Here is a 19,620-nt window from a genome sequence, read left to right as displayed (position 1 = left end):
GCAGAAGTCACAGACGTTCCCAATCCCAGTAGAAATCATGAACCTCCAAAGCCCACAAGCCTGTGTGGTTTTTAAAAAAAGAAAAAAAAAATAGAGCATAAGGGCTGGCCCCAAACTTGCTGGTTCTTTTTGCACTGGATGCATTTTATTTTGACTCTTTTTAAGTGAACTCAAAGCAGCACCAGCAGCTTTTGCCCAAACACCAAACCTTCTTGCAGAGACCTGTGGTTCTGCAGCCAAAACATTCTGGTGGGAAATGTTCTCCCCTCCCAGTGTGGGGTGAAAGACCCAGGCCCCACGCCAGCAGAAACACGCAGCCACGGCCACACCGGTTTGGTTTTCCCCCTTGGAGTGGAGGGGTGCAGAAGCATCGCTGCCCTGGAAGTGGAGCTCCCCCCCCCCCCCAGCTCCATGCTGGCTCCTTGTGCTGGGCATGGCTCCATCCCGCCTGGCGCCTCCAAAGAAAACCACACACTAGATAACCGTTACTTTAAAAAAAACCGTGGTTTTTTTGGTTTTTTTGGTTTTTTTTGACAGAGCTTTCCCCCTCACCTTGCAGCACCTTCCTCAAATTTCTCCTCCTCATTCGTGCCAGCTGTGAAGCTTAACATGCCCCAGCACGGGCACAGCGAGGGGACAGTGCTGTGTCCCAAACACACCACACTGGGTGCTTATCCCCAAGATTTTCTGATTTATAATAACCCTCCCAATCGCCCGCTATATTTTAGGAAGGAAAAACCACGCTCACCAGGAACTACCTATTTTCAACACCAGCCTCACTGGTGACCAAAGCCAAGCACTGAACTAAGCATGGAATGGTGCGGATGCAGCAGGGTGTGCTTCAGCAGCACTGTCCCCCTCCAGCACCAACCGGCTGCAGCTGCCAGTAGAAACAATAAATAAATAAATAAGAAAAAATTAGGAAAAACAAGCAGCGGTGCTTTGTGGGATGGGGCACGGCCCTCCTTTTTGGGAGCACAGGGGAAATTCTTTTGGGAAGCCTCCAGCAGGCTCCTTCACTGCTTTTCATTCACCAAGGGGACATATAAAAGGAGGGGTTTTTCATGAAAAAGAGGTGCAACTGCATTAGTCGGAGTGTCCCCAGGAAGGTCCTTCCAGCTCCCGTTTGGGAACAGGGAGCACCCCCAGGAGCAGCGCCCCTGTAACACCTACCACCACATGACAGGGAGCGAAGGAAGGGCTTGGGAGGAGGCGCCAGTAATACAGACAGAGAAATTAAAAATTTAAAAAGAAAACAGCGGAGAACGGTAAACCCAGCGTGCTGGGAAGGGCCGACGCGTGGCATCCGCATCCCGAAACTCGCTAATCATTTACCGGCATCGATGGTGCAACCGGCCCAACCGGGACCCCTTCAAGCTCGGAGGAGGCCAGTGCCAGCACCCCCCCCCCAGCCTCAGGGGAAGCCCCCAGCCCCTCTGAGGGGACAGGCGGATGGGGGGCCGGCAGGGCTCGGACCCCCCGCGGCCGGGCGGGCCGGTGACCGAGCCGAGCGCCCCCGCAGCGCGGCCCCCGCGCCGCTCCACGCGTGTCCCCCGCCGCGCCGCGCCGCCACGCCCCGCCAGGCGGCCCCGCCAATGGGAAGGCGCGGGGAGGCCAGCGGCGCCTTTTATTGGCTGCAGCCCCTGCATATATTATCGGGCGGCGGCGGCGGCGGCCGCGGAGCGCGGCGGGACCCGGCGGGGGCTGGCAGCGGCGGCGGCGGGGCCGGGGCGCGGGATGGTGGCGGGGCCGCCGGGGGCCGCCTGCCCGCCCGGCGATGGGGCGGCGCGGGGGGGCCGGGAGGCGGCGGGGCAGGGCCCGGGGCCGCTAAGGCGGAGCGGAGCTGGACGGCACGGGACGGAGAGGCGGCCGGCGCCCCGCCGGCGCTGAGCCGGAGCCTGCGGTAAGTGTGCGGGGCCGGGGGAGGAGGGGGTGAGCCGGCGCAGAGACTCCGCCGGCGGGAGGCGGAAGGAGCGTTGCGGGGGGAGCCGTGACCCCACACGGCGGGGATCCCGGGTGCCGCCGTGCGCGACGGTGGAGAGGCGGCTCGGCCGCCGCCGGCTCGTTCGGTGACCTTGGTCAAGTTGCCGCCTCGCTCCGGGCTCGCTTCGCCACCCGCCCGGTTAGGACGGGTGTAGAGGAGAGCAACGAGCCCTTCCCAGTGCCCAGCTGCGGCGGCCAGCAGGGCCGGCCCGGGGGTGCTGCGACCGGCCCGGTGGAACCGGGTACTTGAAGGAGCGAGACGCCCGGGAAGCTGGAAACCCGCTGCCCGCGCAGTGTGCGCGGCTCGGGGGGAGCCGCCGGGGGAGATGCCCCCGGAGCTGCGGAACCCGCACTTCTGCGCCGGGCCCGCGTAACTCGGCAGCCGGTGCCCCGGGTGCGGGCGGGAGGGCTCCGCTCCCTGCTGCGGGGCCGGCGCTCTCCCGGGGGTTTGCTCGCCTCCAAGGCTGTGGTGCGGTTCCCAGCGCCGTGCCCTGTCACCAACCCTGGGAGGGAGGGGGGGGCGGTCCCGGCTGCGGGGCTCGAGTCCCTTCGCTAAACGCTGATTTATGTGTATATATATTTTCAGTAGGCAGCAAAACTCTGGCTCTTTAAGCCCCGGCTCGGGAGCATCAGCTCTCGGCACAGCGGTGCTCACCGTGCCCCGGACCGGGGGACCGGCGGCCGCTGCCCCGGAGCGGGGCTGGGGGGTGTGTGCCCGCGCTGTCCCCGCCGCGGTCCCGGGGCTGGGCACGGCGAGCCCGGTGTGCGGGGCCGGGGGGACCCGCCGGCAGGTGTCAGTGTCCCCTCTCTGTCAGCAGCCACGAGGGTCCCTGCCAGCCCCGGAGGTGTCGTGAGGAGGCCCCTGCACTTTTTCCAAGCGGAGCTGGCTTTGGTGGGCGGTCAGGGACAGGTTTTGAGACCTGGGAAGCAGCGGGGTGCTGGGAAGGGGGGTGGCCCCACTGTGACACCCCAGATCTCCTCCTCCTCCCTGCCCAGCACCTGCCACCCACCGCTTTATTTACCCTGTGCTGCTAATGCTGAGCTACTGCCATGCATCACTGCCCACCCGTGACACTTGTCACCTGTGTGAAGGCAAGGGAGGGATGGGAGGGAGCGGTCCTCACCTTGCGCTGCTTCCAGCTTATACATGAGGTTGGTACTCAGCTTGTGGGGTCTGTTGGGGGGGAGCAGACATCCTGTCTGGGGAGGGGACTGCAGGGATGCTCTTCCCCCAGCCCCAGAGACCCAGCTGCAGGGATGCTCCGGGCTGAGAGCTCGGCACAAGGCAGGGGAAGCCAGTGCTGCTGCTGCCATCGCCGCACTGGGGGGAGTTGTATTCTGCACATTGCTCTTTTAAGAAGCTTTTTGCCTGTGGGTGTGAAAGTCTCGGGTGAGCAAAGCCAGAGGGCAGACACATGGCACTGGTGCGACATGCTACACGCAGCTGCCATCTCCCCTGATGGCAGCCCAGGATTCATATCATTTGATGTCTTATGCAAATCCTTAGCTCCCCGAGTCCTGGGATTTTCTGCTATTTTCCTTTAGTCTTGTCTTCAAGAGTCTTGCTCCCAAGGATGTGGAGAAAAGCTAATAAAAGGAACCCAAGTCATCAAGACTTGCAGGTTTTTTAAAACCACTCTCATGAACTGGGGCCGGGAGGGAAGGCAGCGATGTGAAATCACTTGGCAATAGTGACTGAGCAGGCACAGAGGGTGGTCTGAAGGAGCGTAGAGAGAATTGGTTCACAGCTGCCATAGTGGTCTTTACCATTGCTGCTCAGGCAGGGATGGAAGGCTCGGAGGTGGCTGTCCCCACGCTCGCTGCCTGGAGCCACATCTCTGCAGGCTGGGTGCCAGGCGGCTGACAGCACCCTGCCGTGCCCACTTTGCCAGTGATTACCATGCTGCTGTCGCTCCGGCGGTGCCTGGCTCGGTCTCTTAATTACCCCGACAGATCAATGAGGCCCTGGCGCTTCCTCGGGAGTGTGCGGACGCGAGGCTGGTGGCTGCAGCTTGTTGCAAACCATCACAGAGCTGAGGAGGCAGCAGCGCAGGCAGGCAGAGGCAGGGCTGGCTGCAAGGGAGGTGGGTCCCACGAAGCACCAAGCAAGGCTGGTGGCCCTCGAGCAAGGAGCTGAGCATCCTGCAGGATTGAGCCCTTTGGGATCGGCTGTCCTGAGGGGTGCAAGTGGCAGAGTAAGGAGTGCCTTGGGCGCCTGCGTGAATTCACATAGCCGCAGTTCGGCTGAGTCAATCCACTTCAGAAACTAAACTGCACTTAGCCTCTGCCCAGGCTCTTTTAAGTGGCCTTAATTTGATAAAGCTTTCCCACGTTTAATGAGAAGGTGACTCAGCTGCTAAGTTTGACATTAATTCCCACTAAAAGGCATCCACGGGGAGCTCAAGACCCATCCTCATCGCTCCCTGCTCCCGCACAGATGTGCCTTTGCGCCTGCTGTGCCCCAGGGACCAGCCCCCCATGGCTGGGCATGTCCCACAGCTCTGCCACCAGCAGGTATTGCGCTGCCTGGCACAGACATCGGGTGCTGCTTTTGCTCTGAGGTTCAGCTCAGCATTTACAGTGGTAGTGCCAGAGTCTGTCTGGAATGCTGTGCTTCCCCACAGCACCCAGCAAACACCGCTGCAGCCTCTTCCCAGCACACACTTCCCAGTTTATACATCTCTAGATCCTTTTCCTGCAGCATGAAAGGGCAGAAATCAATGCTAATGTCCCTGACAATTAGCTAACGTCTTAATTATTGAACTCTGCCTAATTAGTGGTGGAGCGCATGGCTCCGGAGATGCCATCAGCATGGAAGCAAGCCGGACCTTGGCATAACTCCGCAGGATGTTGCCACTGTTGCAGTCTGCTCCAAGGGCAGTAGAGAAAAGCTTTTGCAGCTCAGTAGAGCTGCTTGCCGGGCACTCGAGCATCGCTGTCAGCACCTCATGCTGAGCTGCCTCGGCCTCTCAAGCCATTTTGGGTGAGGACACCCACCACGGAAGCAATCCCATTGCCATCTCAGGGGTGGGAAGGCACTTCTACAAATTGCAACAAGCTGTTTTTAAGATGCAGCTTGTGATGAGTGACAGTCTGGGCCGTGTATCGGCCATCACTGGAAGGACAGCAGGGTGTTCTGCTGCAGGCAACAGTGATGCAGAGGGCTGTAACAAGCTCAGGAAGACTTGATCAGGGAGGAGGTTGTGGTCCTGGGAAAGTTTGCCAAGAATATTTGCCTTTGCACTCTTCTTCCTTCACTTTAAGGTTTTTATAGAAGGGGGAGGGAAAAAAATTAACAAGCTGGAATTTTTCCAACTTCTATGATGCAAAACCCTAAATCAAAAAAATAGATGAGTAGTCAGATGCTTCTCATCAAATCTTCATTCTTTTGGATCAAGGAAAAGTGATTAGAAAGTTATTTCCAGCTTTAGTACTAAGGTCAAGGGGGTTACTTGCTTCCAAAAAGCTATGCTCTCCCCAGCATCCCAGGAAGGATGCAAGCATCCCAGGAGATGCTGGTGTGAGCAGGTGGGGGTGCACCCCAATACGCATGGCCCTCAACCCTGTAGAGCAGCAGCAGCAGTCCTCCAGCAAAATCTGAGGGCCCCCCCCCCAGCTGTGTGGTTTAAGGACTATATGGAGCTATAACAATTTCTGCATGTACTTATTTTATATAACCCCTGATCGATATGAGCAAATAAATTAGCCCAGCTAACGATGGTGCAGGAAAGCTGCTCCTCAGGGATAAGTTTGCCATGTCACACGGCGCAGCTCCCATGCAGGCTCTCCTGCCTGTGGTGGCTTGCCTGCTCCTGCTTGACTTGGGGCTTCAAGCTGCTGTTGGCAAGGATGCTCGTGTGCGTCAGCACCTGTCCCCAAGCAAGAGCCCGCCTCAGAGGTGCCAGCAGTCACAGTGTAAATAAGAAGCAGGTGTAAATAAGAGCTCATTTAGCAAGGTTGGAAACTTTGCTGCTTGAGGGACTCTGCACGTCAGGAGGGGACCTTCACTGGGTTTGTGCCAGTTTGCCCCAGTCAAGTGCTGGAAATACTCAGTTCTGACTTTTTATTGCTTTGTAGTAAAACATGAGGTGGCCATAAGTAAGCATCCCATGCCCAACATGGAATCTCAGAACAAGCTCCCCAGGGAAGGAACCAGAGCAGGCTGAAGTGGTTTCTAGCTGGGCTGGGGACTGTAGCCTAAGGAAGAGGTGGCCCAAGGTAGCTCCATCCCTAATGTCTGTCCCCACAATGGTCACCCAGAAGAGGTTTGCTGCCTTGAGCTGCAGTGCTGGGTGGGGAGGTGGGAGAGGGGCTTTGGAGGGGAAGGGCAGCAAGGGGAGCCCTTCCTGGGGAAGGCATGTGGGGGTGCCCCCCATGCTGGTGGTGGCAAGGGGCTGGTCAATGCCGGTGGGAAGCTGTTAGCACCCAGGAGGGCTTCCTGGAAGAGACAGTGCTCTGCCTGATGTCCCCCAAAAGAATCCCTTCCATGCTTTGAATCAAAGGAAGGATACTCCTATATCTTCCTGATTTACACCAGGAAAGCCCCAGGGAGGGCAGCAGGGTGACCAGTGTGACACCATTCATACTGGTCTGTGGTGGTGTGAAGTGGTGATGGATGAGTCCAGTCTCCCATGGCACTTTTGGAAAAGCATCTCCTTGGCTGTACGGACCTGGGTGGAGGGAGAGGGCAGAGGGAGGCAGCCAGGGAGCAGCCCCTGGCCCAGCCCCACCTTGGCTGGAGGTGGTCAGGAGTCACCTAAAAGCCACAGACAATGACAGTGGACGAGGACATCAGCCGTGCCGAGCCTGTTTGTGGTGCAACAGGCAGGCTAGCTGGCACACCACCTATTTAAGCAAGGTGTTTTGCTGGCACAGCCATATTTAATGCTACAAGCAGTGCGTTTCAAGAGCAGGGTTTAGAAAGATGCTATTCAAGGAGTGCTTTCACCTCGGCTTCTCAGCTGAGAGCCAGAGCGCTGCTTTCCTGCCTGTTAGAGAGGGACCAAATCATGGAGGATGTAGCCCATGGTCAGTATCTAAACCATCCATAGGGTTTGCTGCCAGGCCCTGGCTCCCACCATGCCCTCCTGGGCACGGCAGTTTGTCCCTGCTCCCTGTGTCACCCTGTACAGCACAGGAGCAGGAACCCACAGCTGCAGGCAGTGGGGGGGCTGGGAGGGTTTGATCCTGAGCCTTGCACGCTGCTTCAGTCCCTGGGCCACCTCCATTTTAACTGCAGCTATTCCTGGGGAGGAGAGCAAGGTGCTTGCCTGCACCTCGGCTGCCTGCTTCCCCCGGCCCAGCTTTGGTTGCAGGCAGGGAGGGTTTCAGAGCAGCCAAAGAGCCTCAGCCATCACCCACGCGTGGCAGTGCACAGGCAGCTCCGTGAGCAGCCAGCATCGGGTCCTGCTGCGTTGCAGGGGGGACAGGTGCCCCCTGCACTCAAGGTGCGGAGTGAGGAGACCAGCCTGATATTGTTGGTCCCCCTGCCCTCCCCCACCCCCCCGGCACAGGGGCCTGCTCACCTGAGCCAGGATTTGGCCATGTCGTGGTCGTGGGGGATTCCACATGCCAGGAGAGGACGGCAATGACCAGGGTGTTACATGGCTGCCTGCAAGGTTGGGAGAAACCAGGGTGACACAGGGAAAGCTGGTGCAGGAGGGGGGACAGAAAAAACCCTGCATGCTGCTCTGCCTGCTCCTGCCTGCCCTGCTGCCCTGGCATCCCCAATCTGGTGATGTGAAAATCTCAGGTTTTGTTTAAAATTAACAGGGCCCCAGCCTTGAGGGCTGAGTGAGAAGCTGAGAAAGCGTAACCAAAGTGCACCCTTAAGGGTTTAAAAATAGAAGAGAGGGAGGAAAAAAAAATATAAAAAAATAATAATACATGTTAAAGCACGATGATTCATCTGGCAAAGCCCCACTTGGGAGAACACAGGGCTGGTGTGTGGTTGGCAGGGGTGAGTGTTTGGGCTCTGGGCCCCCATCAGCCACCTTCCCGGAATAAAAATCACCTTCCCTGGAAGCTCTGCAGTGACAGGGTCTTTGTTTTAAGGCAAACAGCTCTTGCTGCCTGGCAGGACACCTCACCTTGCCCCAGCTCTGCCAGAGCTTGCAACTCCCCATCTCCCACCTTCACTTGCAAATTCAGGCTCTGGCCCCAGCGCTGCTGCTCCCAGCAAAGCTCCATCTTTACTGCCGCAGATACCGCCATATGCTGGGCTATAAAAGCAGAAAGGTCTTGGCTTAAAATAAACACAAGCTGCATTCAAAACATCACTGCAATCATCCCATCTAACTTTGAGGTGGACATCCATCCGTCCATCCATCCATCCATCATCTGAGCCACTAGCAGGACGCAAAGAAAAGTCTAACATCAGCCACATGTGGCTCAACCCATACCTGGAGAAGTTCATTTTTTCCTAGTCTCCTATGCTTATTATTTTTTAACCCCTCCTGAAATGAGCTACACATGCTTGTGATGGGCATCCCCAAGGTGCAAGGTGCAGAGACAGCCCACCCTCCCCACCACGTGGGCACCCTGTAGCAGCAAGCTTGGCTCACTGGGCTGATGCATGGCAGAGGAAAACAGAAAGAGAAAGCCAGAAATTTCTCTCAAAGAGCCACCAGCAAGGATTTCATTTAACTTCAGCAGCAGGCAGCACCCCTAACCCATAAACTCTTACCTCCTGTGGCAGGACTGGTCCATGCCCAGCACATGGCTCTCCCCAGAGCACAGCTTTCCCTTCAGCAGCAGCCTCTCCAAATCAAACCCCACCTTTCCTTTGCTTGTGGTAGCACCTGGTGTAGATCCATGCCGAACTGGCCCCCCCGGCACCTCGTCCAGCGTGGCCACCCGGTACCAGTGGCCTCACGGGGCTCCCCGCTTCGTGCGGTGCCGTTGCAGGGCAGGGCTGTCCTGGAGGATCGCCGTGGGGTGAGAGAATGAAGAAGCCAGCCGGGCAGCAGCAGGATGGGGCGGCAGGACCTCCCGCGAGCTGACGGGCCACCGCCGATGCTCCCGTGGCCGCTGGCCCTCCTGGCCCTGAGCGCGTGCTGCCGCTGGGGGGTGGCCGGCGGGGCGGGCGGCACAGTGCCCCAGCAGCATGCTGCCCCCGCGACCCCTTCCTCCTCTTCCTCATCCTCCTCTTCATCCGGCCGAGCACCCCTCGACTGGCTCCTCACCGACCGGGGACCCTTCTACCGAGCCCAGGAGTACGTGGACTTCATGGAGCGCTACCGGCAGGGTTTCACCACCAGGTACAGGATCTACAGGTGAGAGGCCCTGGGCACCCCGGGAGGGAGCTGTGGTGTGGGGGGCTGCGGGGGGCACGGCGGAGCAGAGACCGACCCACTAATCCGTACGAGCAGGCCCCTGCGTGCAGGAGGAGGCTACCCATCGGGAGCGATGGTGGGTGGGTGTATGTGAGATGCTGCTTTCCCAGGGAATAGAACAGCAGCTTCCCAAGGTGCTCATGGCATGGCCGGGATGGGCTCCAGGCAGGATTTGCCCTGAACTGGGAGTGATTTCGTGTGTAGGTTGATGTCTGGTCAGCCCTTACGATGGGAGGCACAGAGGGATGTTCCCTTGTCCTTTTGCTGTGCACAAAGACACCTCTGTGCCGAATTACTGAGCCTCCCTGGGCTGCCAGCCATCTGGGGCTGGGATGCTGCAGAAGCTCACAAAAAGCCACCGCGACTGACCCCCTGGCATGTCCCCAAGTGCCGTCACCATACACCATGCAGCAGTGGGATGCTACACGCATGGGAGCCAATGCTGGAGGGGCCTTCCTGCCAGTAGAGAACCACGTTCGGCAGCAGTGGGGTCCACTGCCACTGGCAAAGGGCTGCCCCCTGACAGCCGGTGTGGGAAACCCACCCCACCGCCTCTCGGCACTAAGTGGGACTGTCACCTCCTGCTAACGAGCCCTTTTCCCTTCTTCCTCTCACTGGTGCCAAGCCCCGGGGGCTTCTGGCAGTGGTACAAAGCCTGGCCGCTGCTTCCCAGGGGAGCTGACGTGGGTACCAGGATGGCAGCCCTGTAATGCAGCCCCGGAGACCTCCTCTTGCTGCTTCCCTACACGCTGACGTTGCCATGCTGAGGGACCCACATCCTCTGGGGATGCTGCGGGTGACGGTGGTGGGACAGGAAGGAGCAGCCGCAGGGACAGCAGCTGGCTCGCACCTCCTCTGAGGCAGAGAACCAGCTAGCAGCCTTCCAGGCTTGTTTTCTCTGTAGGATGGGATAGGGGGGTACTGGTGCAGGGCTCCTGGCCCCTTAGCTCCATATGCCCCAGCACCCAGGGAGCACGCGTGCAAGGGGAAAGGCAGCATCCCCTCCTCCCTCACCCCCAGCTCCGCTCCTGGCCCCAACATCCCACTTTCTGGGCCCAAAAATCACGATGGGAGGCAACACAGCATCCACCAAGCCCTCCAGCTGCTTTGAATCCATCCATCCACCCCTCCCTCTCCCTCCTTTCCCAATCAGCCCTAATTAAACTGTCTGAAAGCTGCCGCCTGGTTTTAATTAGGGCAAAATGCTGAAGATTAGGCTGAAATTGGCCGCTGGTTGTTTACAGGGCATTGGTTGCTTGAGGCAGTGGCAGGCTGGTGGCTCCCCACCTGGGGGCTGGGTGATGCTGGAGGGAGGCACATTCATTCACATCCTCCAGGGCTATGAGGGGACCTGCCACCAACGCCGCCACATCCCAATGCCTCCAGCTTCCTACAGAAAGCTGCCAATACTTAAAACCATGAAACCCCCAGATGTCTGATTTTCACCTGAACCCATAGACATGAGGATGGAGGATGGATGAGTCCCATCCAGACCAGTGGGCTGGAAAAAGCTCTAGCCATGCTCCGGGCTGTGATTAATGCCTGCCGGAGGTGCCTGGTTAATCAATATCAGGCATCTCCGCCGCTTGTAGCTCATTATTGCCATCGATGGCTTAGGGAGGGACGACACTTTCATCCTGGCTGGATCTATAGCTGGCAAGTGCATGCAGTGGGTCCTTCACCTCCGCTGCGGTGATGGGCAGGTCGGGATGGTCCCAACAGGAGTTTTTCCGCCTACCAATCCTGTCCTGCTGCGCTCCTCCTGCAGAGAGTTTGCTCGCTGGAAGGTGAATAATTTGGCTTTGGAGAGGAAAGACTTCTTCAGCCTGCCGCTTCCCCTGGCCCCTGAATTCATCCGCAACATCCGTCTGCTGGGACGCCGACCCAGCCCCCAGCAGATCACCGACAGCCTCATCAAGAAGTATGGGACCCACTTCTTGCTCGCTGCCACGCTGGGAGGTGAGTGCTGGTGGGCGCTCGCTTCCCTTGCACAAGGCAGCGTGCAAAGGAGGGAGGTGGGAAAATAAGCACTACAGGAGAAATATGGCCAAGAAGGGGGAGGGGGGGAGCCCGGCAGCCCCCCCAAAGCATTGCATGTCCCCCCAGGAGAAGAGTCCCTGACCATTTTTGTGGACAAGCGCAAGCTGAGCCGGAGAGCAGAGCCTGCCGGGGGGGCTGGGAACAGCTCGGGGGTCTCGCTGGAGACCCTGCACCAGCTGGCAGCCTCCTACTTCATCGACCGAGAGAGCACGCTGCGCCGGCTCCACCACATCCAGATCGCCACGGCTGCCATCAAGGTAGGTGAGGGTGGGAGGGAGAGGGCAGCACGGGGAGACGGTGGCCCCAGGCCTCGCCAGCAGCCCCCCCCAAACCTGGCCGAGACCCTAAAGCATCCCCCGGGGAGGGGAGACGAAGGGGAACAGCAGGCAAAGGTAACACATCCGCATTATTTATGGGAAATTGGGCACGCTAATGAAGGCACATTTTTCAGCGGGCTGCAGGCAGGGCTGCTGCCTGTCAACAAGCCAATTAGCAGGCAATTAGTTCTCCTCTCCAAGCATCGCCTTGCCACGAGGAGTGGAGCATGGCAAGCCTGGCCAGGAGTTACCTGCAGCACTTCTGGTGGGGTGGCACGCGCCCTGGGTCCCCTCCTATGTGACCACCTGTGGGTCCCCCACTTAGGTGACCGAAACACGGACAGGACCACTCGGCTGCAGCAACTACGACAACCTGGACTCGGTGAGCTCCGTCCTGGTGCAGAGCCCTGAGAACAAAGTGCAGCTCCAAGGTAGGACCAGGCTGGTGGGGACGGCCAGGAGCCACGGTGGGATGCTCGCGGGTGCGCAGTGAGCCGCAGGGGAGGATGCTGGCTTGAGATGCTGCTTTTAATTTAAGGGCTGGGGAGGAGAGGGGATGAAAATAATCAAAGCTGGGCAGGATGAGGTTGTTGCTCGTCTGCCAAGAGGAGCCAAGATCGATGCAGAACCCAGACAAGCGGCTCCACAGCAAATTGATATGATAATCATGTGAGGGTGGGAGCCGGGGGAAGGCTCACTCCCTCCTCACCCGGGCGGTGTTTTCGAGGGGCTCTGCCGGTGCCCTGATGCTCCCAGGTCTGTCTCCCGCTCGCAGGGCTGCAGACGGTGCTTCCCTCCTACCTGCGGGAGAGGTTCGTGGCGGCTGCCCTCAGCTACATCGCCTGCAGCTCGGCCGGGGAGCTGGTGTGCCACCGGAGCGACTGCCACTGCCAGTGCCAGCCCGCCTTCCCTCGCTGCAACTGCCCCGAGGCCGACGTCCAGGCGCTGGAGAGCAGCCTGGTCCAGCTCCAGCGAGCCTGGGAGAGCCACCACGGCCAGTTCGAGGAGTCAGGTGAGGCTGGGAAGACCCCACCAAGCATCTCCTTCCCTGCAAACCCTCCTTGGGGAGCAGCCCAGGCTGGGTGGTGAGGCTCCATCCAGGGTGGTGGTCTCCCTGTGAAGAGAGCTTACGTGGAGGGAGGTTGCTGCCAGCCCTACCTCCGCTGCTTGCTCTCCTGGGTCTGCTGATGCCATCTCTCTCCCCACACAGAGGAGTTTCAGGCCCTGGTGAAAAGGCTCCCTGGGGACCGTTTCCTGAACAGGACAGCCATCTCCCACTTCTGGGCCATGGACCTGGATGTCCAGCACCGCTATCAGCAGCTGGGCACCAGCCTGAAGCTGCTCTCCAGGAAAACCCACCGACTTATCCGGCGGCTCTTCAACCTCAGTAAACGCTGCCACCGGCAACCTCGCTTCAAACTGCCGAAGGAAAGGTAGGGTGCCATGGCATCCCCATCCCACGCCGAGGACACTGCTTGGAGCCCCGAGGAGGGCTCAGACCCACGGCACGCCTCCCATGGCTGGGACTGGAGGAGCTCCCACCTGGCTGGAGGGATGCTGGGGGGCGAGCAGGCAGCAGGGGCTGCTCTGCCACCCTGGGATGTGGCCTTGAGAGATTGGGTCCAAGGCTGGAGGTGGAAAATGGGGGTTCACAGGGTCCACCAGCAGTGCAGAAAAATGAACAACGAGGTGGGCAGCTCTTCCATCCCTAGGGAAAGCCCATCACACCCCAAAAGATGCCATGTAAGCATCTCTCCTCCCGTGTCTCTTCTCCACCAGGTCCCTCCCTTACTGGTGGAGCCGTGCACAGTCGCTACTGTACTGCAGTGAGACCACCATGCCTGGGACCTTCCTGGAAGAAAGCCACAGCTGCACATGTCCCTCTGACCAGCCCTCCTGCCAGGGGTCCATACCGTGTGCCTTGGGAGAGGGGCCGGCCTGCGCCAGCTGTGCCGAGGACAACAGCACCCGCTGCGGGACCTGCAACCACGGCTACGTGCTCGCCCAAGGCTTCTGCCGCCCCGAGGTGGCCGACTCGCTGGAGCACTACCTGGGGCTGGAGACGGACCTGCAAGACTTGGAGCTCAAGTACCTCCTGCAGAAACGGGACAGCCGCATCGAGGTGCACTCCATCTTCATCAGCAACGACATGCGCCTGGGGAGCTGGTTCGACCCCTCCTGGAGGAAACGCATGCTCTTGACCCTGAAGAGCAACAAGTACAAGCCCGGGCTTGTTCACGTGATGTTGGCCCTCTCCCTGCAGATCTGCCTCACCAAGAACAGCACGCTGGAGCCCGTCATGGCCATCTACGTCAACCCCTTTGGGGGAAGCCACTCGGAGAGCTGGTTCATGCCCATCAATGAGGGCAGCTTCCCAGACTGGGAAAGGACTAACGTAGATGCCTCTGCCCAGTGCCAAAATTGGACGCTCACCTTGGGCAACAAGTGGAAGACCTTCTTTGAAACAGTCCATGTCTACTTGCGGAGCCGCATCAAGTCTCTGGATGACAGCTCCAACGAGACAATCTACTATGAACCCTTGGAGATGGCAGATCCCTCCAAGAACCTGGGGTACATGAAAATCAACAGTCTGCAAGTCTTCGGCTACAGCCTGCCCTTTGAACCAGACGCTATTCGTGACCTGATCCTTCAGCTGGACTACCCCTACACCCAGGGCTCCCAGGACTCGGCCATGCTCCAGCTGTTGGAGATCAGGGACCGGGTGAACAGGTTGTCACCCCCTGGCAAAACCCGCCTCGACCTCTTCACTTGCTTGCTCCGCCACAGGCTCAAGCTAGCCAACAACGAGGTGACGAGGATCCAGTCCTCCTTGAGGGCCTTCAACGCCAAGCTGCCCAACGCACTAGAGCAGGAGATGGGCAAGCTGTGCAGCTAACGGCCGGGGCTGTTGGCATCTCAGAGCAAGGGGGGCGGGAGAAAGGACTCCCTGGGAGGGGTTGAAAATAACCACCCGAAAAAAATTAAATCAAGGCCTTACCTTAGTGCCAACCACGTGCTTCCATGGTACCCCCAGCGACTGGCCAAAGAGATGCAGGGCTCGAGCGGATGGAGGACACCAGCGGGACTATGGAGGAGGGATGGCTCAGGCACCGCAGACTGGCTCCGAGCGTGGCGACAATGCCAGCACGGCCACCCCGTCAGTGGTTGAAGGGACGTGCTGATGGGCGGGGGTGATGTGGCTCAGCCAGAGGCAACTGGTGGTCCTACAGGAGCAGATGCCCAACCTGCCACAAGGATCCTCCAGTGGCTGCCTGCTCAGCGCCCCAACTTTTGTAGTCTTTTTAAGAGAGGTTTCTACCGGCGCCTTCACTTTCACACCCCCCACGATCCTTCCTGCAGCTGTGCCGTCACACACGGCGCCAGGGGGACCACCCTGCAGGCCCCCGAGATCTGGCAGATTTTCCCTTGGAGCCTCTCCATGAGCATCTCGCACCTGCTGCGGTACCGAGGCATTGTCAACCCTTGTGTGGGAAGGACCTGCCCTGCGGACGCTGCCATCACGGACACCGGCGGAGACCTCTGGGCCGCAATTCCTTGCAAAAAAACCCCCACAAACCTAAAATGAAAGAAAGAAAAAGGAAAAAAAAAGTTTTATTTATGTATTTATTTGTTTTGTTTGGGAGGGGTTTTTTTAAGCCTATTTATTTGGGGAAGTGTCATTTCTTGTCAGTGGCTCCAGCCAAGAGACATCTTAGTAAAATGTATCTGTTTAATATATTTTTTAAAAAAATGCCTTTTTTGAGCAAAAGAGCAACCAAAACCAACTGAGATTAAAAAACAAACAAAAAAACCCCAAAAAAAAGCCCAAAGAGAACAGTTACTGTCATCCCTGGCCCTGGCTTTTCCCTCGCTGTGTGGCTCCCCTCCCTCCTTCCCTGCTGCTGCTGCTGTGCTCGGTGGGTGCCTGACCAGAATATCAAGCAGCGGCACTGCCCAGCTGTCGGATGGGAACACTGGGCATCCAGACAAGCAGAGCTCACTGCTTCGGCAGCTGCCCTCGTTTCTTGGCAGAGAACAGGGTAAAGAGAGGAAGGAGCCGACCCTCCGACCCACAGCATCCCCAAAGCAGGAGGTGCAGGCAGAGGGGATGGGCAGGGAAAAGGGGAGAGCGGAAAAAGCATATCTGTGTGTAGATCTGAGTCCGCCTCCTAATTCTCCCCGGCTGGCAAAACTTGCCTGCTTGGGTGCTGCAAAAGCGGTGGTAACCCAAACTCATCCATCCCGCTTATGCCACCCGCCTGTCCCCCCCTCTCCTCCATTCTCGGGCTGGACAGATAAAGAGATAAGCGGGAGGAAAATAACACTGGGAGAGATAAAGAGATAGGTGAGAGAAAAATAAAACAGGAGTAGATAAACCATGATTGCTATTTATATTCCCTGTCTAATCTATCAATCCATCAGGCTAGCTATTGTGGTTATAGCATGCCTCAACCTGTCACCCGGACTTCTCTTTTTCCATACATCTGTCTTCCTCTGCCCACATCTCCTCCCTTGTCCTAAAGGAAAAAAAATAATCGGGCGATTAAACACACCCGGAGGAAACGAGAAGTCAAAGCCATCTTCTCTGCTCCCTGGGGGAAGCCGGCAGACATCTGCCTGGGGTTGAGGAGGATACAGGCGGGATGGCCAGCCGCAGGCTTCACAGCTAGAAAGACCATTTCAGCTTCTGCTATGCATCTCTCTGGGTCACTACATCACTTCTCGTCCTCACTGTCACGTGGGCCATGCATCGGGGTAATGTTCCTCAGCTCCATCCTCTGCCTCCTCTGGACCAAGCATTTCCTACCATGCTTTTCAGCACCCTGAACCAGTCACACATCCTAAAGCCACCTGAACGGGAATGCAAGAGCTGTTGGGACATCTGGCAGCATCTCGAGGAGCCACCAAGATATGGTGGAGCAGCTTCCACTGGCGGGGGACTGACCCCAGGCCCAGGTTTCTGTGCCTCAGTGCTGGCTCCAGGGGCAGGCAGGTGATGCTCTGAGCATAACAGTCCCATATGTGGGGGACATAGGCAGATGGAGGTTGTCCACTTTAAATTTAATGCAAAAAAAAAAAAAAAAAAGGTAAAAAGGGGCAGGTAGGCAGCTGGAGGGATGCATCATCAACTTTGCATCCTCAGTGGTTGCCCCTCAGGCTGGCAGACTCCCTGCCCTGCAACACTCCCCCCCCCCCCCCCCCCCAGATCCAGATTTCGTTGTGTATTGCCCAAAAGCACTGAGTTTGGCCCCAGTCGCTGATTCCCGTCAGGAATGAGGCCGTGTGTGACATTCCCAGCCCAGCAGCTGGCACGGCATCTTCCCAGCAAAGCACACTATCCACCGTCGGGCAACACGGGTGCCAGCAGACAAGGAGCAAAAGTGATGCTGAACCCTCCCCGCCCCGGGGGGCTGCATCACCTTTTTAACCGAGTGGAGGAAAAGGTGGGAGCGGTTCCCTGAATTTCGCTGATAAATTGCTTATCTGGGGAGAGAACCATTTCCACCCTTTTTGGGGGTAAGTGGGCGAGTTACAGGACAGGTGGCAGCAGCAGTGTGCTCCCCCCAAGGGAGGGGACTGCCAGGCTGCATGTTAATCCCAGGTAGAAGCAGCCAGGTCCTCCTGTCCCTCTTCAGCAATTAAGGCACTCGATGGAGGTGATTAAGAAGACGAGGTTAATAACGGAGGTCAGCATTTGATTACCTTGCAGCACTTTCCCCTGCAAAGACCAGCACCAGCGGGGCTGGCTGGAGATGCGCTGCCACCCGGCACTGGCAGCATCTGGCCTCTGGATGCCAAAAGCCAGCGTGCCACCCTGACCTGGGAGCTCCCAGTCAAACCCATGAGGTTTTAAAAGTACGTTTGGGGTTATCCTTACCTGGGCGTTGGCTTGCAAGCCCCTGCATTTATACAATATTCTCCGCAGCATGAAAGCCAGAAAGCTGCCTCTTAAATAACGAGCTGAGCTCCTCACTCGCTTCATCGCAGACACTCCGGCTCCCTCCGGACACGTTTGTTTAGCAGCTCTGCCAGGGAAAAGGAGGCTGGGGAAAGGCTGGGCTGTTTTGCCCCAAGCCCTGGCAGCAGGACAGGATTATCCACAGTGCTCTCTGCCTACCAGCATCCTGGCTCATGGCTTCCAGGTGTGGGTTGGTCCCACCTCCCTCTCCCAGCCCCAAGACAGCTGGTGACGGGCTGTGATCGGCTACACCTGAACCGAACAGCTCACAGCTCCAGCTATCTCACCTGCACTCTTCTTCTCCTCCTGTCTTTTCACCCATTTTCCATAGCACCTGCTGACTCGCCAGCCCTGCATGCCATGAGGTGGTGCCTTTGGCCTCATGGCCGAGAGCATCTCCACCTCAGGCTGCGCCAAAATAGCAAGGACAGTTTTGACACAAAAAGCCAAGACGGACAGAGGCCATGGAGCTAAGTCTGCATCCTTGCCTGCAGCCCTGCTCCAGCGTGCCTCAGTTTCCCCCCTTTTACCTGCCAAGAGAATGGGATGCACAGGGGATAAAACATCCCCGGGGGAGGAGGGGGTGCAGGGGAGGCTCCAGGTAACACGCCGTGCTGGCAGGTTCTCCTTTTCTTTCCACATGAACGGCACACTGGTGCAGATTTTGCTTGAAATTCATCCCCGTGGTCTCTGCCTTCTTGGTTTGGGCTGCAGGGCGGGCAAGAAGTAGAAAGCAGACATGTTGCTTGGCAGGAGGCTTCACGCTGAGCGTGTTGCTCAGGGCTCCTCCGGCTTCGTTAGCCGCACATAACCACCAGGCAGCTGCCAACAGAGCTGTTTTGCTGTTTGACAGCATTTCTGGGGGAGGCAGGCGATGGCAAGCTGCCTGCGGACCTCTCCGCCCCAGCACGGGGCTGCTCCAGCTTCTCCCTTAGAACGGAGTTTTGCCACAGGTACCGGAGATGTTCCTGCAAACAAGCAGGCTGTGACAGGCGATCCCTGGAAAGCCAGGATCCCCAGGTCAGCTAGTGCCGTGGCCTGGAGCTGCTCTGCCAGCACAAGCCCACAGAGACCCGTCATTGTTCTCTTCCCACCCCAGGCTTGGGAGGGGGGCTCACCACGCGTGTCCCTTGCTTCCCCCACCTCTCCAAAGCCCAGTGACATCTGCACAGCCTAGAGGCGACCAAAACCTCGCTGTCTCTTTTTTAGCTTTGTCTTTTTTTTTTTTTTTCCCTCCTTCTCCTGACAAGCTCAGAAGTGCAGTCAAGGTGGCAAATTAGCACCAGAGCCTCGTTAATTGGCAGGCAGGAGCCTTCTCCTGCTGTTTGGGTTGTCATCAGCTGCTTCAGCACATTTTCAGTTTCTCTCTGTTTTGGTCTATTTTCTCCCTTCGCTGACGGTGAGCTGGGTTTTTCCTCTCTGCTCCATCTCTCTGCACTTTCAAAGCTGTCGAGGGCTCTCATCCTCCCATGCCGTGCTCCGTGGCATTCCCTCTCCGGAGAGGATTTACAAGGCCTGCAGTAAATGGCCACTTCTTAGGGAGCATGGGGGAACAATTAACAGGCTCTTGAAATGATGATGACCTCAGCTTCTTCCTCCCTCCTCCTTTTCCTCCTCAGCCTCCTGCTGCAGCCTCTGAAGAAGACTCTGAAGAAGGGGGACAGATTGCTGCCAGCCCAGGCATGCGGGAGAGGTCCCAGCCACCCTCCTGTGCCCCCCCCAGGAGCTTGGTGAGGACCTGGGATGACTCAAGCTGGTGGGGACCTTGGGAGGCTCCAGTCTAAGTTCCTCATCTCCCTTCTTCCCTCCCCACTGACTCCTCCTTAAGCAAAGATGGAGAAGCATAACCTCACCCACCCATTAGCACCCAGCCCCACCACCTGCACCAGCCCTTGACCTCCTCAAGTGCCCTCCAGCTGCTCCCGGCTCTGAAGGAGAACCTGAAGACCTCTTTAGACACCATCAAATAAAATATCTTCACAGCATC

General features: G+C 58.0%; 1 protein-coding gene across 1 annotated transcript; it reads left to right on the top strand.

Moving 5' to 3' along the window:
• Positions 1–1,716: 1,716 nt before the first annotated feature.
• BRINP2 (BMP/retinoic acid inducible neural specific 2) lies at positions 1,717–16,615 on the top strand. The gene is made up of 8 exons (XM_056356540.1): positions 1,717–1,903; positions 8,890–9,257; positions 11,086–11,276; positions 11,424–11,614; positions 12,000–12,105; positions 12,450–12,686; positions 12,885–13,107; positions 13,454–16,615. Exons 2-8 carry the CDS (start codon positions 8,956–8,958, stop codon positions 14,568–14,570), a joined length of 2,367 nt encoding a protein of 788 aa, XP_056212515.1. The 5' UTR covers positions 1,717–1,903; positions 8,890–8,955; the 3' UTR covers positions 14,571–16,615.
• The last annotated feature ends 3,005 nt before the right edge of the window (positions 16,616–19,620 follow it).

Source organism: Falco biarmicus, chromosome 11, assembly GCF_023638135.1.
Source record: "Falco biarmicus isolate bFalBia1 chromosome 11, bFalBia1.pri, whole genome shotgun sequence".
Lineage (NCBI taxonomy): Eukaryota > Metazoa > Chordata > Aves > Falconiformes > Falconidae > Falco > Falco biarmicus.
This window is presented reverse-complemented; position numbering and strand designations above follow the sequence as displayed.

What these genes read in the sequence shown, in the direction of transcription:
- BRINP2 (XM_056356540.1), top strand. Translation starts at nt 8,956, where the DNA reads ATGGGGCGGCAGGACCTCCCGCGAGCTGACGGGCCACCGCCGATGCTC. An exon ending in GCTCGCTGCCACGCTGGGAG is followed by an intron (nt 11,277 to 11,423) that starts GTGAGTGCTGGT and finishes ATGTCCCCCCAG; the next exon opens with GAGAAGAGTCCCTGACCATT. An exon ending in TCGCCACGGCTGCCATCAAG is followed by an intron (nt 11,615 to 11,999) that starts GTAGGTGAGGGT and finishes TCCCCCACTTAG; the next exon opens with GTGACCGAAACACGGACAGG.